This window comes from Rhinatrema bivittatum, chromosome 4 (genome assembly GCF_901001135.1).
Source record: "Rhinatrema bivittatum chromosome 4, aRhiBiv1.1, whole genome shotgun sequence".
NCBI lineage: Eukaryota > Metazoa > Chordata > Amphibia > Gymnophiona > Rhinatrematidae > Rhinatrema > Rhinatrema bivittatum.
The window spans coordinates 89,898,237-89,921,587 of record NC_042618.1 but is presented as its reverse complement, the minus strand read 5'-3'; the positions used below and the strand labels follow the sequence as shown (position 1 = coordinate 89,921,587).

Here is a 23,351-nt window from a genome sequence, read left to right as displayed (position 1 = left end):
GGCAAATAAAAAGGTTTTAGAATGAATCAAAAAGAATAACATTTACATGCACCAAATTAAAACCAATCAATGGGGAAGATTTTAAAAAGGTGTGCGCAGGCGTTTATATGCGCGCGCTACCCAGCAGGCGCGCGCATGTTATAAAATCCTGGGTCGGCGCGTGCAAGGGGGTGCACAATTGTGCACTTTGCGTGCGCAGAGCCCGCTCCGAGCCACGCTGCCTTCTCCCGTTCAGCCTCGGAGGGAACTTCCCTTCCCTTCCCCCGCCCTTTCCCCCTACCTTTTTTTTCTTCTTTTTTTTTTGTTTCTAAACTTACTTCAGCCCTGGGGCTGAAGTAAGTTGTGCGTGCCGGCCAACTGCCGGCGCATGATCCCAAGCACAGCGGCAAATGGCCACTGTGCCTGGAGTCTCCGGCCCCACCCCAGACCGCCCACACCCCCGCCCTCTTCCCAACCCTTTTTGCAAGCCCCGGGACTTACACGTGTCCCGGGACTTTACGTGCGTCGCCGGGCCTTTTTAAAATAGGCCCACCGCGCGTAACCTTTTGAAAATTTGGCCCAATATGAAACAGTCTGGAGTCACTGCTACATGAATGGGTTTCTTTTAATTTTTTCTCACATTCAGTGATTTTTCCCTGACAGTTGCATTTCGTCATCTAGCTTGCTGGAAACTGAAAGGAATGTCTCCTTCAGGACAGCACCCGTCAATGCACCTTGTTTGCCAGCAGGACACCCCCATTCTATGTGCAACCATTAGAAGAAGCTGTAAGCCATGACTTTTTAGACCTTTCCATTATGGACAGTACGATCTTGGAACTTATGGTTGTGTTGGGCTCATCAAATTCCGGCATTAAAATTGAGATTCTTGCTATGGTCACTGACTTGAGTACTACTATACCAAAGGGATCATTAAATCAATCTGACCCAATATGGCAAGTCTTATGTTCCTTTGCCTATTTAAAAAAAATGCAAAAATATAAATACCAAGTCAAGAGAAACCTAGAAAAAATTGTCATCCCACTGTAGGGAGATCATGGCAGATCAACAGGGATAAAAAACAAACAAACCCAGAGGTTACCTCAGTGTTTTATAGGCTTCTCTGCCATGATCTGTTTAAGAGAACTAACATTGACTTTTTCTCTCAATAAATATATTTGATTAACCCCCCCCCCCAAATTACAGTTTAAAAGGCATATTTGATTTGTAAAATATAATACTGTACTATAACACATTGACACCTGTCAATAATTTAAATGTATAAAAATGAATGAAAAAAAATAAATACTTAGTTCTCGGATATGTGATTTTGTTGTATTCTGATAGTGTGACAGTTCAGTTTTAAAGGAACCAACAAGGATTTCCAAGTTATTATTTAATGAGTGCAGGAGGAATATGCTTTCTAAAGCAATCATGTAGGGATTGCATTCTAAAACAAATCCTGCCAGTGTCTTGGAGGTTTGGGTTTCAAGTTCTCTTTGTATGCTACATTAACATCCCACCCTACTAATAGTATCAGGTCAATCTAAATATTTATTATATAGACCACAACCAGATCTTAGATAAAACAATTCATGTATGTTACATGTAATTCCCCTTGGTGCACTTGTGTTGATGCTAGGATAAAGTCTAATTAGGTCCCAAGGAAATGATTAATGATCTAGCTCAAAAAACTTTTACAGGTGGCTGATTATAAACATACTTGTCTCTGTTAACAGAGGTATTACACACCATCTCTAACAAATTTGATCTCCACAGCCCTTAACCAAAACTATTCTTACCTGTTCATATGAGCAGGACCATAACCACCAATGGCATATATCATTCCATCCAACACAGCAGCAGCAAAACAGCTTCTCGTTTTTATCATTGGTGCCACCGGCTGCCATTCCTTGACTTTTGGAATATACTTTTCTACCGATTGTAAATAAGATTGCCCATCATATCCTCCTAGGGCATACAATTCTCCTGCTAGAACAACCACGCCAAGTGTACTTCGGCTCTCGTTCATTCTTTCAACTGGTGTCCACGTATTTGTGTCAGGGTCCCAATTTTCTACAGAATTCTCGTGTTTTCTATGATTAATGCCTTGCCGCATATGGGTTGCAATCCCTCCTACAACATACACCTTCTGGTCTAGGACACATATTCCAAACTCATACCGAGGAATGCCAAGAGGTGCCAGACCTATCCAGGAATCATTCTGAGGAAAGTACATCTCAACACTGGGAAAGGAACAGAAATTGACAGTTAAGCAAGTTCAGTGTTCACAGCGAGCTGTATAGTCACAATCACAGACTTTTGTATTCAAGTGAACCACTTCAGGGCATCTGTAAATATGAATGTTGAACGCAGGGAAGGAGAAGCTTCCCCTCCCACAAAATATGTATAGCCATCAAATATAGGAAAGGACCTAAACTTCAAAAATCTGTTAAGATATATATATTTTTTTATATTGGGATCCTTTCTCAGATTATTACATACCTGACAATACAGCACTTCAGAATCTGGATGCATGGGAATTATTTGAGTTCCAAAGAATAAAAACTAACACCCTATTACACTAAAATACTCTTCCCCATGTCTTTTTGCCCTCTTTAACCCCCACCCCCACCCTATCCCATACAGTATGCTTGGGTGCATCGGGACCCTGGGACATCTCCAAGACTATTCCTAAGCATTGCTCTTTTTGGCCAAAAAGTAGCAGCAGCAGCCACCTTCCCACCCTCTCCAGAATCAAACATACTGCATCTATAGTGGCCCTGACACAGAGATTCAAAATACAAGTCTGCTGGACTGTAGAGCACATATGTACAAATAACCCAGACCACTTTTTGGGTTACTAATAGGTCTTGTAGCAGTCTAGTGCAGTTGGAGAAATAATTAGGGGAGTATCTACTCATGGACAGCCCTCCCAATGGCAGAGCTATAATGGATACCCCTGTGTAAAGGCTTTTATAGCAGAGCTATGCAATAGGATCTGGGGGCAGTAATATTTGGAAGTCTCAGAGAGAGGTCTATTTTCCTAAATTGGATTTTGGGCCTACCTGGAGCCTCAGAAACTCTGAGACCCTCCCCACAAGTTGCAGAGTGGCTGCTCTGGGACAGATTTGGGGGATTTTTGAACCTTTATTTAGAGGAGCCCTGCTGAAAGCCTGGGCCTTTCCAAAACCCAGAGAATGGCGAACCCTGGGCTGAAGACATCCAGTGATTAAAGGAAGATCTGCCAAACAAAGGTGGTGACTCGTTGCAGAGGATTCCTACCATTATTTAATTTGGGGAAGATCTGTGTTTCCAACATTTGGGAGGAAGTGTATTTCTGCCCCTCTTCTTGCTCATCAAGGGGACTGAGAAGAACTGCAGTCCGCAAGGATTCCTGCCACCAGAGATTCCCACCAGAAGATTAATCTGAGTAAAAGATCTACATTCACTGAAGGACACCCATCTGGCATCCACAAAGAGCCCCGAGGGATAGAGACATTAACTCTGTGCCAAAATAGATTTTTGTGTCATCTGGAGGGGTTTCCTGACCATCCAAGGGGACCTAGCCCAGAGGGACCACTGCACAATATAATCCAAACGTGTAGATGGATTCTTGAACTAATAAAGACTAATGCACAGATAGAGAAGAAAAGATCTGTAATTCTGAGAGAAACTGCAGAGACTGTGATGTGTGATTTACCATATTTAATTGCGCCATTCAATGAACTCCTTTTCACCCATAGTCCAAAGGACCTACACCTTGGGATGGGAGGAGAAGTAAAAGATAGCCAGGGTCCCTGCCCTGAAGAACTTACAAATAACTGTATGTCCCCCTCTGAACCAGACTTGTACCTTAAGGAGGGGGTTACATACAAATTGAGTCACAGGGTGGTTCAAGACTACATTTTAATGTCCCCCTTCCAACGTATGCTGAAGCAGCATAGATAATGAAGAAAACCTAATCCAGCTCCTAACTCCAGATTCTGTAATCCTGACTTTCTATTGGTTTTTTGTATAGAATCCATGTTCTCCTACAGAGGCCCCAGCACTGCTGATCAGAACATACAGTTTAACCTTTCATATCAATGCACAGATTCATTTAAAAAGTTCTCACATTATATACTGCCTCAGTATTGTTTAATTAACATATTTCTCCTATGTAGCCTTTAAATAATAATTCTAGTAATGTGAGCTTAAAAGAATTCAGGTTAAAATGTATGGCCTGCAAATACAAAGTGCCACTACCAACATTTCATTTCCCATTTAGGATTTAACCCATTATAACCAACTGGGTCAAAAATAATAAAATTCCTATCCAGCAGTAAATAACTAGATGTACAGAGTATCTTCTACTCCTCCTGTAAACCCAATTCTGTCAACTCCATAGAGCACACAAAAATTCCAAAGGTATTCCTATGTTGTAAATTTTCAGTGCATGTGTATATCTATAAAATCAATCAGAGATATGGGGAGCTTGTGCATATACTGTATATATAAGAAATTGAGGCTTTGCATGTGCATATTTGAGACACAGCATGAATTTTGTTTCTGTGTTTGTGGAATAGAGGATATCTGTATGAGTGAGACAGCAGTGTGTACATTTGAGAAAGCAAGTTTAATTACCATAAACAGGGTTCTCCATAGACAGCAGAATGAATTAGCTATGACATGTGGGTGATGTCAAACGGTGTTGAACAGAGCCTTCTCTCTTAACTCCTACAGCCTTTGCTCTACTGAACATGTGTGGGAGTTTCTGCAAGGGCACTGCCTTGTGAGCACCTCAGTTGATTGTACAGCCAAGCTTTAGCTTGTAGTCGACTCTCCAGGGAGGCAGGTAGATATTAAGCATGGCTAATTCATCCTGTCTACCAACAACCCTGTTTACAGTAAGCAAACTTGCTTTCTCTGTCAAAAAGCAGGATTGAATTAGCCATGACTTGGGAATTCCCAAGCTGAAGACTGACAAAGAAACCCGGATCCCACTGTGGACTACTGCGTGAAGAGGCTACGCAAAACTAACCAAATATTACTGTCTTTTCTTGAGAGACTGACAAACAGTAATGGGTATGTGAAAGTGTGAACGGACAACCAAGTTGCAGCTTCTCAGAGGTCTTCGATAGCCACAGCTCACAAATGAGCCACTGGAGGTAATCATAGCTCTCACTTGGTGAGCCTCAGCAGAGTCTGTGATCTGGAGGCCAGCCAGAGCATAGCAACGCGCAATATAGTCTGACAGCCAGTGACAAAAAGCGTGCTTGACAACTGCTATGCCCAGTCTGTTAGGATCATAAGATTGAGTTTTCAGATAGTAAGCCAAGGCCCTCTTGCAGTCCAATGAAGGCAGAACCTTCTCCCTCTCATGTGCATGTGGCCTTGGAAAGAACATGGACAACATGATGGCTTGATTTAGATAAAAAACCAAAACCATTTTTGGCAGAAACTTGGGGCAAGTGTGAAGCACCACTCTATTGTGGGAAAAATCTGCATCTAGAGTGAATAATGTACCAATGCCTGAAGTTGACTGACTTTTCTAGCCAACATAATTGAATTAGGAATGTTATTTTCTATTTGAGGAACTTCATGGAAGTTGAGTCTAATGGTTAATAAGAAGGCTGCATGAGTTTTGCCAATACCATAGTGGATACTGGACTTGATGGACCTTTGGTCTGACCTAGTATGGCAAGATTTATGTTATGTTATGTTCTCCATGAAAAAATATTTACTGATGTTGGTTCTTAGTCATTCACCGTAGAGTTTTTTTGTGATTCCTAGTTCTAAAGGTTCCTTTCCAATGGAAAAGGTTCAAAGTTTGTGCATCATTAAAACCTTTCAGGTATTTATTTATTTATTTTAATTTTATATACCGGAATTCCTGTATACAATACAAATCAATCCGGTTTTACAAGTAACGAAAAGGTTGCCCTGGTCTGGGAGGTTAGACCAGGGTTTTTTTTTACATGGAACATTGAACAATAACAATCAGCCATTGAACCTTATTACAACTATTTAACCTTATTACAATGAACATTGAAAGTAATAATAATTATATTTAACAAATTTAACAATTAACAAAACCTTAACCGTGTAATGAATAGTATGTGTGAGTTCATCTTTTTACAAGGAATTTTAGTAACGAATATGGTCTGCAAAAAGCGGCTATATAAAGGTGAATAACGACTGTTAAATAGACATGAGAATAAGTAAGTGCGGGTATGAAATTAAGTGTCAATGTGTTAGTGACACCCTGCAATGGTTGGATTTGAGAGTCAGGAGGAGGTGCCTAGTTAAGAGTCAGGATTTGAGAGTCAGGAGGAGGTGCCTAGTTACACTCTGGGAATTGGAACACTTGCCTGAAAAGCCAGGTTTTTAACCTTTTTTTAAACTCTAGTAGATTGGGTTCGAGTCGAAGGTCTGGTGGGAGCGCATTTCATTGGTGTGGTCCCGCAGTGGAGAGTGCTCTTTTTCTTAGTGTTGATTTGGCCGGAGCTGCGACTAATGTGCCTTTGTAGGCGCTTCTGATGGGTCTGGCAGATGAGTGTGGACGAAGTTGGGTTTGTAGAGATATAGGTGCGTCGTTATGAATTGCTTTATGAATGATGGTTAATGTTTTATATAGGATTCTCTGTTTGATGGGTAGCCAGTGGAGGTTGCTCAAGATAGGGGTAATATGGTCTCTTTTATTAGAGTTAGTTAGGATTCTGGCTGCGGCATTTTGTACTATCTGTAGGGGTTTGATGCTGATGGCGGGAAGGCCCAGAAAGATTGAGTTGCAGTAGTCAAGTTTCGAAAAAATAATGGATTGAAGAACGAGACGAAAGTCATTGAAGTGAAGGAGTGGCTTTAGTTTCTTTAGGACCTGTAGTTTAAAGAAGCAATCCCTGGTGGTTGTGTTTATGAATTTTTTTAGGTTAAGTTGGTTGTCAAGCCATGCTCCTAGATTCCTGACGTCGGCAGAGAGCTCCATGTTAAAAGATGTGGTTTGTGTCAGGCTGGGTGTGTGGGTGTTCGAGTTGTGTGAGATCAGTAGCAACTCTGTTTTGCTAGAGTTTAGAATCAGGTTCAGGCTGGAGAGTAGTTGTTTAATTGGTTGAAGACAATTCTCCCAGTAGGCGAAGGTTTTTTGAATAGATTCTGTAATGGGGATGAGGATCTGGATGTCGTCTGCATAGAGGTAATGAGTAAGTTTGAGTTGTGATAGCAGATGGCAGAGGGGGAGGAGGTAGACGTTGAATAGGGTGGGAGAGAGGGATGAACCTTGAGGTACGCCTTGGTCTGATAGGATGGGGGCAGATTCCTTGTTATTAATTCTGACCTTGTAAAACCTGTTAGATAGGAACGATTTGAACCAACTGAGAGCTGTGCCTTTTATTCCTATGTTTGAAGGTCTGTATAATACCTCCCTTTACCTCCTCTCTTCCAGGGTATACATAGTCAAATCCTTTAGCCTTTCTTCATACGTCTTCTGATACAGATCCCATCATTTTAGTCGCCCTTCTCTGGACCACCTCCATCCTGTCTATATCCTTTCTGAGATATGGGCTCCAGAACTGAACACAGTACTTCGGATGAAGCATCATCAAGGATATTCCTCTCTCTATTCGGCACATCATTCTTCTGGCTTTAGTTATCGCCTTGTCACATTACCAGACACTATTACTCCAAGGTCCCTCTCCCAGTCTGTCCTTTCACCCCCATCACATACAGTCCCTCTCCCAGTCAGTCCTTTCACCCCCATCACATACAGCCTGACTTTGCACTTCTTGGCACTAAAGCCCAGCTGCCAAATCTTTGCCCACTCTTCAAGCTTTCTTAAATCACTTTTCATTCTCTCTACTCTTTCAAGTGTATCCACTGTTGAAGATCTTAGTATCATCTGCAAATAGACAAACTTTACCTTCTATCCCTTTCACAACGTCACTTCAAAGATATTGAATAGAACTGGTCTCAAAACTGATCCCTGAGGCACTCCACCTAACACTGTTCTCTTTCTTCAGAGAAGGTTCCATTTACCATTACACGTCTTCTCCTGTCAGTCAACCAGTTTTTAATCCACTCCACCACCTGCCAGAGCTAAGTGCACATCTTCCCACAGACTACTAGCCCTCAACCATGCCATTCATCATACTCCAACGGCTGCTGCGTCATATGATTCGTATAGCGAGCAAAGGGGATGACGTTCGCTATCCTTTACATCTTGAAGAATCTGTGGATACCCTGACTAGTCTCCTTCCCCCAACCCTAGCAGCGGCTTCAGTTTCTTGATGCAGTTATGTAAGTAATGCACCATATAAAACTGGTGGGCCACTATGTAGGCAATTAAGCATCTAGGTCTGAAAAACCTTTTTTCTCCAAAGTTGTCCAGCAGCTTAGGATATTTGCCTGGTAAGGATTGAAGAACATGGTGGTCTTTGCATTTTTCAGCGCTGACTCCACTACAACCAGTTGGTATAACAGGAGAATTACCACAAATCCTGAGGTTTGTTGAACTCTGTACTCAAGGTCCAGTTTCTTGGCTACTGAAAAGGCAGGACGCTGGGTTTTTCCACATTCTTGTTTGCAAATCCCATAGTATCAAGTGTACTGGGATTGCTGCAGGTTCAGCTGGAGTTTCCAGGATCTGGAGAAGACAGAAAATCTCACCATGGGGGTCCTTGTCCTTATGAATGCTGATTCTCAGGCTCTTTCTCCAACTTATCCAAGAACTTGGAATAAGAGAAGTCTTCTGGTGGTGAAAAATGCTCTGGAAGACCAGATAGAGGGTCAGAGGATATCCCCATCAATCCTTCCTCTGATTAGAGGGGTGAAAAAACACTAACCCAGGACAATGATGATGCAGGCAATTAGGGTGGGGTCCTTGGTTATCTAAGGGGATTATTTCTGGGGGGAAGGGGAGGGGGATGTCCTCCAACTGACTCAACTCTGCAGTGACAAAATGGCAGGGACTAGATTCCACCCTTGGGATCTCCAATGGGACCTCCCTTGGCATAGAGGTGAGAGGACTCCCCTTGGAGAAATCTGACACTCTGGACAGGAGAGGTTGAAGAGTACCCTAATTTCTCCCTAGTTGCCAGCGAGGAAGAGAAAGTCTTCACAAACTCTGCTACTTGGTCTATGGGCTTCTGTGTCCTTTGACCAAGAGTTGGGGGAAGAACATCTTCTGAAACCAGCATAGGCTCTTCCTACTGAGAAGCTCCCACTGGACTCCAAGAGATGGTCCCTTCTTGGAGTAACTGAATCAAAGTGTGCATGGAAACCAGTGGCACCATGTGCTTCTTTGACAGTGTTAACGGCTCCTGTGCAGAGGCCTGGTGCATCAAGAGGTTTAAGACACGTATTGAGGGCTCTGGGTCCAGATGTGTCATTGGTACTGAGCTGTGGTGCGCCAATGATGCTAGGGCTCAATGCATCTATGAAGCCAGGAGTGTCAGAGTGGAGCCCAACCTCAGCTTAGACGTCACTGACTGCACTGCCAGCTCCAACATTTGGCACTTCTTATGCCTCCCCGACCCTGTGGGGCCCAAATATTCCTGTCAACGCTTCCATGCCTTGCTTAACCCCACTGAGGTAGTAGGCTCAGACATTGAAGGGGGAGCCTTGCTCAAGGAGCTCCTGATCAACTCGGAAATAAGGGAGCTCGAGGAGGCTCCACTCTGGGAGGAGGATCACCTGCAGCTCTTCACCAACCTGCATAACTCCTCCATATTCCAGGCTCCGAGTCCTTGGCAACATCCGGTTACAACGGTAACACTTAGGTGCATCATGGTCTGGCCCCAGACTTTGATAACCAATGTCATGGCCTTCTGTGATAAGACATTTTTCTGCAGTACATGTGGTCCTTGAAGCCAGAGAGAATGGCATAGTTGGAACCTGACTTGTTTAACTGAAAAGTGCTGCTGAGGCAGCAAGGAAAGTCCTACTTATAATATTGGAAAGTAAAAATCAGAAAACTAGACAAGTTAGGAAAAAAAACCTAAAGTAGAGAGAAAGGATACATGTCTGTGCAGGAACTCAAATAAAAAAAATACCAAAAGGCTCACAAGGCAGCATCCACACAGGAACTCCTGCACATGTTCAGCAGAGCAAAAGCTCTATGAGCTAAGAGAGAAGGATCCATCCAGTGCTGTCAGATGATATCACCCACATGTCATGGCTAATTCAGCCCTTCTTGTCAACATGGAAATGAAGTATATGTCTGTATATGCCCTTGCCATGTTTTTTCTTTGCGTTTTTCAGTTTTCAACACATAAAATAAGGAAAAACATGTGCTTATGTGGACATGGATATGGAAACAGACCCATTTTGCTGCGTGTGATACAGTTGATATAAGTGCTTATTTTACATATATTTCTGGCAATGAAGTGTTTTTATGCCCAAGTTGAAAAAGGACATGACAGATCTGCATCAGTGTAAAGTGTTTTCCTGCAATTTCTGTAGAACACCTAATAAGAGGTTCTATAGTTCTGTACCAACAGTAATTAGAATTTTATTTAGCTGACAGTCTACATGGAGCTAAACAACACCAATTTATATTATCAAAGCAAATACATGGTTAAAACATGCTGGAGGGGAAACTTCCTGCCTAAAAGCTGATAATGTAAATGGATAAAAATGGTAAACAAATCGTTAATATCAAGGATACTATTAGCTATTTTTATTTGGGATGTTCATGTAGCAGTTACTGGAGAAAAAAAAAATCAGAGGCAGAGTACTTTCTAGAAACCTTAATGGTGGACAAAAGAACAATATGGAAGGCCCAAAAATAATGTGCTTTTATATGATTCTTTCCAAACAAAGACCCAACAAACTTTAAAGATCACAATATTTCAGAGATATGCATGGAACCTTCTCTAGTGAGGATTGTTTAAAGTGCGAGCGCATTGCAGGACAACTTCCAAAGGGACAACCAGTAAGAGAACAATATTATTACTATCATCTAATTAAAGCTGGGTAAACTAAGGCACAGGGACATAAAGCAACTTACACAAGGTCCCACAGAGAGTCAGAGACAGAGCCCTGACTTCAACCCTGGGAGTTCTGATTCCCAGGTCTCTGCTGAAACCACTGGAGTACTGGCACTCCGCCTCTCTCCGGAAAAGTCTTGGGGAGAGCAGTGTGCTGATGACTGCATAACAGCTGGTTAAAGGGAGGATAATAAAAAAGCCAATATACTGCATAAAGAAGAAATAAAACCAAATGATAAACAAATCAAATTAAAAGAGAATATACATTTCCATGTTTTAAATGAAAAGTAAATGTCTCAGCTTTAATTTGTTCTTATGAATTGTTAAAGTCACTGTATTTTTTTTCTCATAGTTTGTGTTTTTAGGGTCATCTTTAAAATTCTTGTGCCAAGAGTTTCTCACCAAAAGCCAAAGAGTGGGAGACAGGCTTTGTTATGATGTGATAATTCATGTCACAGGAAATTTTTCCTGAGATAGGAGGGCTTCAGGTAAAAACTGAATGACATTAACTCTGCCAGGACCATTATTGCTACTATAAAATCTTGAAAAAAAACAAACCACAAAACAGCAAAAAACAAAACAAATGGAAAGAAAAAAAGGATAGTTTCTACAGTTTTCTTTAGCTTAAGCACTGTACACAAATGGTGGCAAAGTTTTGCATCTTAGGTCTGTGCCCAACCTCCATTTAAAAATACGAAAGATTTGGAAACAAAGGAAATAAATGATAAAACACCGATCTGATTTTCAGAACGGTTTTACTGCCGTCTTACCTTTCCAAACAAGCAAAGAGTCCAGCTTTTCCTCCCACTGCACAAAGTACTTTCGGGGCACAACGAGGACGTGTCATTAACACAGTCTGATGGGAAAGTCTATGTTCAGGCATAAAATGGTATTTTAGGGCTTCATTAAGCAAATGTTTACAACTATGGTCATCTCGAATAAGATGATTGGCTTCATACAACCTAGTAAGAAACTTGACACTTAGCAATGGTAACCGAACACAGTGCAATAACTGCGCCAGGTACTTCTGTCTCTCCTGCACATCATACTTGATCCAAGATTCTAGTGCATAAAAAACAGCCTCTTCTGTAACAACATTCAAACAATCATTGGAAACTATTTCATCTAATTCAGCATGCGTCAACTCAAAAAACTCTTCAGTCTGACAGACATCTTCAAAATTCTGGCAAATGTACTTGTTGGCGGCCAAGTATAGATCATGGCAGCCATAAGTCTCTGCAAATCGAGAAATCCCAATGCAGTTGCCAGGATCGAGTTGGCTTTCAAGAAATGTACAACATTCCTTCAATACAAGTTTGATCTGGAGCAGATTTGCGGCTGGAAGAAGGGATTCCACTGTGTCCTGGGAGATGAAGACAGTTCCTGTGTAGGCATACTCCACAATGGCCTGCAAAGCAGCCTCATCGACGCACTGAAACTCCACCTCAGAGTTCTCTTTTTCTGAAAGGTTCCCCGTGAACATGGCTTTGAAATAAGGGCTGATGCTGGCAAGCACCACTTTGTGGGCATGGATCTTAACATCACCAACTCGAAGGACAATGTCACAGAGCTCGTGATGTTGGCGGAGGAGGTTCAGGCCCTGCAAAAGCTGTTCAGAGTGCAAATGGGTCAAGTTGGCAAGCATATAAGTTGGAGAGGACTGGTCCATCTGTGAAGCACAAAAACAAGTCTCTTATTTGATAACCAACGACAAAGATATTATAGTCAATTATAATGCAAGCACTATTTGTTAAAGGACAAAAAACAAACAGTACTTTTCATTCTCTCTTTCAGATTGATCTATTTGGGACACTTTTTTCTTGCTGTAGTTTTGACTTGCACCTCAAATAAAGTACAAAATCATTTTTTTACCTTATCAAGTTATATGTTAAAGTTTATGGTATGTGAGAAGATCCATGCATGGCCCACTATTTATTCAAATATGTTACCTGTCAAACGCCAAGTATTCTAGGTAGGGTACAACAATAAAACAATATAATAAAAACATAGAAATACAATCAGTAACAAAATACAACATACCATCTCTATCAATCCATGCCGAAAACAAGGAACTTCAACATTAGCTTGCTGTACTAATTGCTTTTCTAATTCTAAATAACCCATACAAGAACAAATACTATTCCACATCCTCTCAAGAGGAAGGAAGAACAAAAATAAATCAATGTGTATAATAAGAACATAACAGAGTGCTAGTTTTTACATTTTGAAATAAAGCAAAATTATAGGAGCAAGTATACATGGAACTTATCTATTTTAAAAGTTACAAATACTGTAGCACCTAAAAAAAACTATGCTTCATCTCCTCAAGAGCCAAAGCTGCATGGTTTACATCTACTCTGCGTACAATGAAAACAGTGTTATGATGTCTTAAATGACGGCGCAAAAATCCATCATCAGAGCATAAAAACGCCTATTTTATGCTGCTAAAAAAATATAAAAAAGCAATTGATAATGCAATAAAATCCTATTATGCACAAAAAATACAAATGGCCAGTGGTAACCCCAATACTTTATTCAATATTGTAAAATCTTTGACTTCTCAAAAAACATTAGTATACAATAACATATCAAATACCTTTTGAACAATATTGCCAATCATTTTCAAAATAAAATAAACAAAATTTCTTCAAAATTCTCACATGTACCCATTCCAAAAATAAATCTACCTTCTTTAATTTGTTCCTGGTCTACTTTTACTGAAATTGACTCATTATCTATATCACATTTGCTTACAAATCTAAAAATTTCGAACTCACCTTATAATCCCTGCTCAGGTCAATTGTTGAAGGCCAGTCGAGAATATATTTCTCCATTTATAATGCAATTAGTTAATCTTTCACTTAGTAGGAAATGTTCCAGATGTATGTTAAAACAAACTTCGATTTTACCCATTCCTAAAAAAAAAAAACTTCAGCTCTTGATGATATCACTTACCTCTGTCCTACAGCCTCTCTGACTACTCTCGCCAAAATCACTGAAATCTACTGTTCTTAATCAACTTACCAAATACATTTCTGACAACAATATTCTCCATTCTAATCAATTTGGTTTTCGTAAAAGACACTGCACAGAAACCCTGCTTCTCTCTTCATTTGATTCAATTATTCAAGGCTTTGATGCCAATACAGACTATATTATCATATTCCTTGATCTCACAGCAGCTTTTGACACTTTAAATCACAAAATAATCTTAACTAATTTGCAATATATATACTCTCATCAAAGATACTGTCCTTCAATGGTTTAACACTTATTTCCAATCGTCCTCAGCAAATCAATTTAGGCAGTTATCATTCAGACTGGTACACAATTTCATCATTGTCAGCCATGTTATTTAACATTTACATACTTCCCCTTCTGTTATACTTTGTCTGGTCTAGGCATAGATTTCAAAATCTATGCCGACATACAACTTCTTGTACCTTACACATCCTCCTGGTCTCATACCTTTTCCTTAATTACCCTTTACCTAAATACTACAAAAACATGGCTTGCTCTCAACCGACAAACTAAATGCAGCAAAAACTGAAATAATCCACTTATCAACCATACCCAATTCCCCCTGTCATCCCCATCACATCTCAACTTTGATAACCATAATATTCCCATTACTAGTCATGCCTGCAACCTTAGGAGTCATCATTGACTCCAAACTATTCATGTCAAATCATATAAAAAATAGTAACAATATCCTTCTATAAATTAAATCTCCTCAAAAGATTAAAACCCTTGTAATACTGTTCTAAAGTCTGTTGGATATAATAAGCTCACAACGTTGTGTATAACCAACTCAATCCTCAATTAACGTATTAGGTTTTAAGACGCATAAATTCGAACTATTGATAATAAGCTCACGTATAAGTGACCATCATACTAGGCTTCATCGTGTAGTGAAATACAATAAATTCCACAACACTGGACCGTGTTATGGATGTTCGTCCTCTCTCATGGGTTTAATAATATTGATGACTCATCAATATTATTAAGCCCTTGAGAATCATCAATATTATTAAGCCTTTGAGAATCATCAATTGACCGATGATTATGAATAAGGCTGAGTCTCAAAGTATTTCACTACACGATGAAGCCTAGTATGATGGTCACTTATACGTGAGCTTATTATCAATAGTTCGAATTTGTGTGTCTTAAAATCTAATATGTTAATTGAGGATTGAGTTGGTTATACACAATGTTGTGAGTCCATTTCCAACCATCCTAGCATCAACAGGTCAGCATACGAGGATCTTGACAGGGATATAATAGGCTCTCATCCTTTCCAGACTAGATTACTGTAACTCACTGTATATTGGTCTACCAGACACAACATTATGACCATTACAATTAATTCAGAACTCTCCTGCTCGTCTTATCTCAAACACTAAAATCAGAGAACATGTTACTCCTACTTGCTCCAAACTTCACTGGCTCCCAATTCGACAGTATATTCACTACAAATTTTTTTTTTTTTTAATTTAAAATATTTTATTATCCAGTATATTGTAAAGCTTACAAACAGTAGATTAAATAGAGATGAGAACAGCAGTACAAAACATATAAGCAAATACAGAACTTTTATTTTGCCTCCTAAGTATAAAATACATAAAGTTCCAGTGTATTATCATTTCCTCAGGTGAAATTGCCATTTCCCACTCTTCCTTAGTAATCCCCCCTACCCCCCTCCCCTTGCCATTTCTCAGCACTTCCTCATACTATCAGTTACGCTATTCCATCTGTGCTATGTACTGAGTTAGCGGTGTCCACATCCTATAAAATTTGCGTATGGTGTCTCGTCTTTCACTACAAAATTTTAATACTGATTCACAACTTAATTCATAATGCCTCTGCTGTCTGGTTATGTACCACATTAAGTCTGTATCAACCCTAGTGTCACCTACGTTCTGCCGATGAATATCTCCTTCAAGTCCCAATGATAAAAATCACCAGATTAGAAATTACAAGAACGTGTGCATTCTCAGTGGCTGGTCCTACCTTATGGAACTCCCGTCCGACAACTCAGACTATAAACTAATTCTAAAGAATTAAAAAAAAATTGAAAACCCATCTGTACTCTGTCACCTTATACACAAAAGTATAAGCTGATGTTTTATTTTATTTTCCTGTTTCACTTATTTTATTTTTCTTTTAATGAGTATATGTGTTAATATCTGTCATATCTTAGCATGTTTATGTACGTTATCATTGTAAGATTATGTACATTACACATTGTAAACCGCTTAGATCTCTTATTTGTATAGGTAGTATACAAAAGTTTTTAAATAAATAGATGTGTTAGTTTTATATTATTCTATTGCAACCATGTGTTTTTACTATGTTGTAAGATGGGTTGAAAATCTTCTGTAGAAATGCATGAATCAAACTGAAATAGAAAACACTAGAATAGAATTTAAACTTAGTAAATTATTTATGAACATTTAGAGGTAGATTTTAAAAGCCTGGTGAGTGCCAAAAAAAAATCAGGAGATACATGCACAAATCATACTCGCACCCAATGAATTTTAAAAGCCTTCCAGATGCATATATCCCGCTGTGCACACATCTCACAAATTTTCAAAAAAGGGGTGTGGCATGGCCTGGGCAGGTCATGGGCATTTCAGAGCATGGCCAAGGGGTGCACACATATACTTACATGCCTGGGCATGTGCTCAGATCCCCTACCACGTAAGTTTACCTCTGCTAAGGACGAGGTGTAAGTTTAAAAAAACAAAACAAAAATCCTAGACATACCTGAGGGGTTTCAAGGGTCTGGGGTAACTGGGGGGAGTATAAGCTATTCAACCAGGGGGGTTTGGAGGATCTGTTAACTAGGTGAACTGGTGGATGAATTGGTGAAATTGGCAATGGCGTGGATGCCTTATCTATTTGTACATGCCATGTATGGACCTATTCGTGACAGAACGCAACAGGAAACTACGATGGGGCTGGATAGGATACATCCAAGGAAACTAAGGGAATTTAGAGAAGTTCTAGTAACTCTGCAAGTTGATCCATTCAACGCTTCTTTAGAGTAAGGAGTAGTTCTGGAGGACTGGAGATGGGTGGATGTGGGTCCTATTCATAAAAATGGAAGGAGGAGGCTGGGAACTATAAATCTATTAGTCTGGTCTCTGTAGTGAGCAAATTAATGGAATCCAATGGATTGTAAGATGCAAGGCAGCATGATTTTACCAGAGGTAAATCTTGTCAGACATATTTAATCAATTTCTTTGATTGGGAGACCAGAGAGTTGGATCAAGGGATGTAGTGTACTTGGATTTTACTAAGGCCTTTGACACAGTTCCACATAGGCGACTTCAACTTTAAAATAGTGAAAAGTGCCTGCACTGCTCAGGTAATTTGGAATATAACAGCTTATATGTGCGTATGTGTGCCTGTGCGCACTTTTGCGTGCTTACCCAAGCTTGTGTGCATGTGCTTGTGCTAGCTTGTGTGTGCCTGTGTTCATGTGCCAAGGCCTGCCTGTCCCTGTGACAGGCCTTCATAGACAGAGAATATATTAGCAAACATTATTCGGCATTGCTCAGGATGTCTGGTCAATAACAGCTTCTATATGTGCACCTGTGCTGTGTGTTTGCCACAGTGCTTTGCAGACAGAGCATATTGGCCACAGACAAGATATGACAGTGTGATCGATTGACACAAGTCTTTTATATATTTATATAGAAATATTGAGTACCCTTGGTATGGGCCTTAGAGTAGGATAGTTGAATGGGAGGTGCCAAAGGGTAGTAGAAAATGGAGTTCACGCCAAGGGGGATATCACTATCAGTGTGTCCCAAAGATCAGCCCTTGACCTAGTTCTTTTCAACATTTTTGTGAGTGACGGTGCAGGATTGTCAGGAAATGTTTGTCTTCTTAGCAACAATACCAAAATGCAACATGGTAGATAGCCATGAAAGTGTGGAAAATATGAGGTGGGATCTAGCGAAGATCAAGGAATGGTCTAGGTTCTGGCAGCTAAAATTTAATGCTAAAAAATAAAGAGTTATGTATTTAGGAAGAGATATTATTGGAGATGATATTCTAAGTTCAAAAGAAGAGCGGTATCTGGGGTGATTGTATCTGATGATCTTAAGGTGGCCAAACAATTAGATAAAGCAGTGGTTCTCCACTGATGCATCATGCAAATCTATCTCAAGCATATTCATTGTGGATATCCTGAAAACCAGATTGGTTAGGTGTGCCCAGAAGACTGGGTTGAGAAGTACTGGATAAAGAGTCTCCAAAAACCAGAAAAGCAAGTATGTTTACCGTAAACAGTATTTTCCATAGACAGCAGGATGAATTAGTGATGCTCTCTGGGTGACGTCCTCCAGGCGACATGGGGCGGAGCTTCCTCTTAGAATGCAAAGCTTTGCTCTGCACGCATGCGTGGTGGTTTCCCGCTCGATCACATCTTCCCTTCAGTTGATGCAAAAGCTACGCAGCAATGGAAAAAAAAGGAGGCTGTCCAGGGAGGAGGCCGGGGCTGCATGGCTAATTCATTCTATATATAGAAAACATTGTTTACGGTAAGCAAACTTGCTTTTTTCTCTCTCCTTGATAAGCAGGCTGAATTAGCCATGCTCTCTGGGAGCCCCCCAGCTTAGGGTTGCTATGAGTACATACACAGTTACCTGATCGTTGAGAAGCTGTGTTTCTGAAAGCATATCAGTTCACACTGGTACCGTGTGCAATCCGCCCAGTTCAGGGACAGCCTTGACCTCCCCTGGTATGATGCAACACTGATGAACCCAGTAAGCTGTCTGAGGCTGACTGCTGGTAGAGGCAGAAGTGGGACGAAAAAGTGTGGATAGATGACCATTTCACCGCTTTGCAGATGTCCAATAAGGATACATTGTAAAGATGTGCAACAGAAGCTGCTGGGGTGGAGGGGGGGTTGATGGCGTCTTTCAGTGGCGTCACGAAGGGGCGCACAAAGGGGCAGGCCCCTTTGTCGCGCTCCTTAGGCGCACCGCTTTTCTTTTTGAAAAGCTTAATGTCCAATCAGGTCCCACGTTGCTGCCTTGGGTGTGGTGGGCAGAGTCAGGTGCGTGCTGGCGAGGGGAATCTCCCGTAACACTGGTTGGACGACCGTAGGGAGTGCTGGGGTCGGAGGCCTTGCTGGAGGTGAGTCCAGGTGCTGGAGCGGCGAATCCGATCGGTGGGGACCGGGGGTGGGTGTGCCGGTCTGGACCTGTCGAGGAGGCGGGCAGGGAGACGGGATCGGGTGTTGGGCCTGTGGTGGGGGAGGCCCGGGCGGCAGTCTGCCTCCAACGTTCCCTTTCCCAGTTGCGGCGTCGGCGTAAAGGTCTACCTTGGCTGGTCCGAGGGGGCCTCCCTGGCGCGTTTGTAGGACGTAGTGGGGATCTTGGTTGGACCATTGGGAAAGAGGGACACCCGCAAACTTCCAGGAACCCCAAGGGCCCCACCCGCTGACACAAGAATGTCCTGAATCCCTAGTGGTAACTGAAGGTGGTCTTATACCCTCCTTTCAATCTCTACGCTGTGAGCTGAAGGGAAGTCTGCACTGGATGGAACAGAGTACCTTCCTCTTGTGTGAGTAGGCATGTGCTGTTCCCTAAGGGGATAGATTGAAGAATGGATAGTTGAACAAGATAATCATACCACAGTTGCCTCAGCCAAGCTGGAACAATTAGTTTGAAATCTGCTTTGTCCGCGATGCATTTCTGTACTGTCCAAGATATTAGCAGTATCGGGGGTTACGCATAAAAGACGTTTCCCACCTAGGGGATGAGGAACGCATCCTGCATGTGTCTCCTGGGACTTTAGTAGACCGAACAGAACTGTCCTAGTTTCCTGTTGCATTCTGTCACGAACAGGTCCATGCATGGCATGTTCCATGTGGCAAAGAGATCGTTCACCACTGTCTGGTGCACGGCCCATTTGAGGGGATGGAATATTCTGCTGAGTCTGTGGGCTTCTGTATTTGCAACTCCTGGTAGAGGGCAGCCTGAGAAAACACACAAAATGCTTTGCAGTCTACTGCGTAGCATGCAGCAAAAAGCCTCAGAACAGGGCCTAGCCTAAGGAGGCTGCTCAACCCACTAGGCTGCCCACATCACTTGACCTCCCACAGAGTAGGACAAACATTGGAACAGCATGCTGAGCACAGAAACTGGGGAAAGGAGGAAGCCCTACACAAAAAAACCCCTCTTAACTCTGTATTTTTTTTATAAACTTACCAGAGCTCAGCCTTACCCGGATGAATACAGATGCGGTCTCTGGCTGCGGGGGGGGGGGGGGGAGAAGAGGGCATGTGCCATCACCACCACACTCAGCTTCCTGCACCTGTTGCCTTTCAGCTGTTAAGCATCTAAGTCCATGCCAGCTGAAAAACCAGCTACCGGACCAAGGCACTCATCTGAGGGTCCATGGAAATCACCTCAGGAATTCTCAACTGTGGAAGGGACCATTTGGTATCACTCCAGGAGAGCAAGGCAAGTTTATTTCCTCAGTTCTGCTTTTCTTTAAAATGAAGACTTTATGTACCAAAATAAATTAATACATGACGAAAAAGCAGAGTGGCTGAACACAGCCCTCCACATACATACCCCCCCCCCCCCCCACACACACACACAGAAACCGGAGATCAGCAAACAAAGCACTGCTAACTATTCCCTCTGAGGAAACTCCATTTACCACTACCCTTTGTTGCTTCCTACTTAACCAGTTTCTAATCCAGACAATCACTTTAGCACCCATACCAAGCGTGCTCAATTTATTTATGTCACGTATGTGGAACCACGTCAAAAGCCTTACTCAAATCCAAGTATACTACATCTAGCTCCCCTATTTTGCCTATACCTAAATTTGGACCTGGCAGAAGGCTCTTGTGAGACTGGAGAAGTGGGTATCTAAGTGGCAGATGGAATTTAATGTGGACAAGTACAAAGCACATAGAGAAAAATAATTCTAACCATTGACATTTAATATTAGGGTCCATATTAGAAGTCATCACCTTAGAGTCCATATGGATAATATGTTAAAATCCTCGGTTCAGTGTAGCTATTATTAACCAAACCAGGTAAACTTGAAAAACCACTGCTTATTCTTGTGTGTGAGCAAAAAGAAATGGATCTACTCTTTGAGATCGGCCAGGTTTCTCCTAACGATCTGGATTGGCCATTATAAGAGACAGAATACTGGGCTCAATGGATCTTTGGTCTGAACTAACATGGTGCTCTTATATTCTAATGTACTATGCACTAATTTGAGTGCTCTGTTCAGTGCATAAGTGCTATGCTTCATGCACCTTTCATAGTAGACTTAATAGTGCTTGTACACAATGCATATAGCATATAAATCAAATGGAGAAATTAATACTTACCTGATAATTTCCTTTCCTTGTGAAGGGTAGGTCAATCCCAAAAAGTGGGTTATGCACCTCTGCCAGCAGATGGAGCAAAAGCTGATATCACGACCATAAAGGAGGTGGACTACTCCTGGCCGCCAAAAAGAACTTCAACCTCACGCTCCAAAATATTACACCACCCCCCAAACTGGAAATCAGCATATTCAAATCTAATTCCCTCCAACTCTGCTTAATCTATGCCCCCCCTGGCCTTCTCGAAAAAAATCCCTCCCCACTCATAGAATACATCTCTAAACACATAAACAATACCAAGCCTGCCATAATTCTGGGAGACCTGAACATTCATGTAGACCGCAACCCCCTCTCCCCTTCTTCTGAAGCTATCTTAACAGCTATGACAGCACTTGGTTTCAAACAAAATGTCTCAGAACCCACACACATGGCTGGGCATACACTCGACCTCATCTTTACCAACTCCTCAATCCAAACTGACCAACCCAGATGCACACCCATCCCCTGGTCAGACCACTTCCGAATAGACACACGCTGCACAATCAAAGATACCCCCCCCCCCCTCGCAACCCAAAAAAACAATAACATTTTGCAAAAAAGGCAAGACTGAAAACATCCTTGAGGCCCTCTCAAAAGAACTCCCCAACATAGACCTCACTGACGCAAACACAGCCACAGCTTCATGGTTTCAAATCACCACAGACATAGCAGATAGACTCTGCCCATCCCACACCAAAGAAATCAAAGCAAACAAAAATAATAAGAAGCCATGGTATACAAATGAACTTAAAACCATGAAACTCGACCTTCGTAAAGTTGAAAAATCCTGGCGGAGGAACCAAACACCCACCATCCTAGCACAGTTTCGCGCCCTTCTACACACCTACAGAAAAGCCACTGAAAAAACAAAGAAAGACTTCTATGCTGCAAGAATCCATCAGTTCCAGTTCAACCCACAAGCCCTCTTCCAATACGTAACCAGCCTCATCACAGCACCAGACAGACACAACCTTAACCACGACGATGAAACAAAGTGTGAAAAATTAGCATCATATTTCAACACTAAGGTACAGACCATTATGGCTCGTTTCTCACCTCACCCCAATCTCCCGAACCTAACAACTCCTAGCAATACTCCCAATGACCACTACAATCCCATAACACCCATACATACCTCAAACACCACCCTCTCAAATTTTGAAAACACATCTACACTAGAAACTGAAAATATTATCAAAAAACTCAAACCCGCCTATCATCCCTCAGACAACCTGCCCACCATAACACTAATCTCAAACCCTACATCAATTGCCAAACACATCGCAAATATCCTCAATAAATCTATCTCACTGGGACAGGTCCCAACACAACTGAAGCAAGCCATTATAAAACCCATCCTCAAAAAACCGGACTTAGACACCACTGATCCAGCCAACTATCGCCCAGTGTCAAACCTCCCGTTCCTCTCCAAAATACTAGAAAAAATAATTAATAAACAAATTACAGAATACATAGAAGATCACAACATTCTCTCATCTTCACAGTTTGGTTTCCGTAAACACCATAGCACAGAAACCCTACTTATCTCCCTCTCGGAAACCATACTCAAAGCCCTGGACAAAGGACAGCCCCACATACTCGCACTTCTAGATATATCGGCGGCATTCGACACAGTTAATCACAACATACTCATTAAACGCCTCAAGGAAATTGGCATCACAGACAACGCCCTTCTCTGGTTGCAGTCTTACCTACAGGACAGGAGCTATAGAGTAAAAATCGGCCGCAATGAATCCAAACCGGTCAAGCTATCACAAGGAGTTCCACAAGGCTCATCCCTATCATCAACCCTTTTTAATATATACCTCATACCCCTCTGCATACTGCTCTCCAAACTGGGCATCCAGCACTTCATATATGCAGATGACGTACAGATACTCATACCTATAACAGACTCTATCACTAATGCAATGAATACTTGGAAATCTGCTTTGTCTGACATAAACAAATTACTCACTGACAACTTTCTGGCACTCAACACCAAC

The 23,351-nt window shown here is 41.6% G+C and overlaps 1 protein-coding gene across 5 annotated transcripts in view; it reads right to left on the bottom strand.

The window, feature by feature from the left end:
• The window catches only part of KLHL28 (kelch like family member 28), a 79,115-nt gene that overhangs the window by 11,320 nt on the left and 44,444 nt on the right, over positions 1 to 23,351 (bottom strand). For 2 of the 5 annotated variants that reach the window (XM_029598479.1, XM_029598478.1), the window contains exons 2-3: positions 11,711 to 12,609; positions 1,779 to 2,222 (exon numbers count right to left, since the gene is read on the bottom strand). In XM_029598479.1, the coding sequence (XP_029454339.1) occupies positions 1,779 to 2,222; positions 11,711 to 12,609 (1,343 nt within the window). Of the gene's footprint in view, positions 1 to 1,778; positions 2,223 to 11,710; positions 12,610 to 13,717; positions 14,750 to 21,309; positions 21,860 to 23,351 lie in introns of those variants that run through there. The other 3 variants (XM_029598476.1, XM_029598480.1, XM_029598477.1) reach the window with 3 other exon arrangements.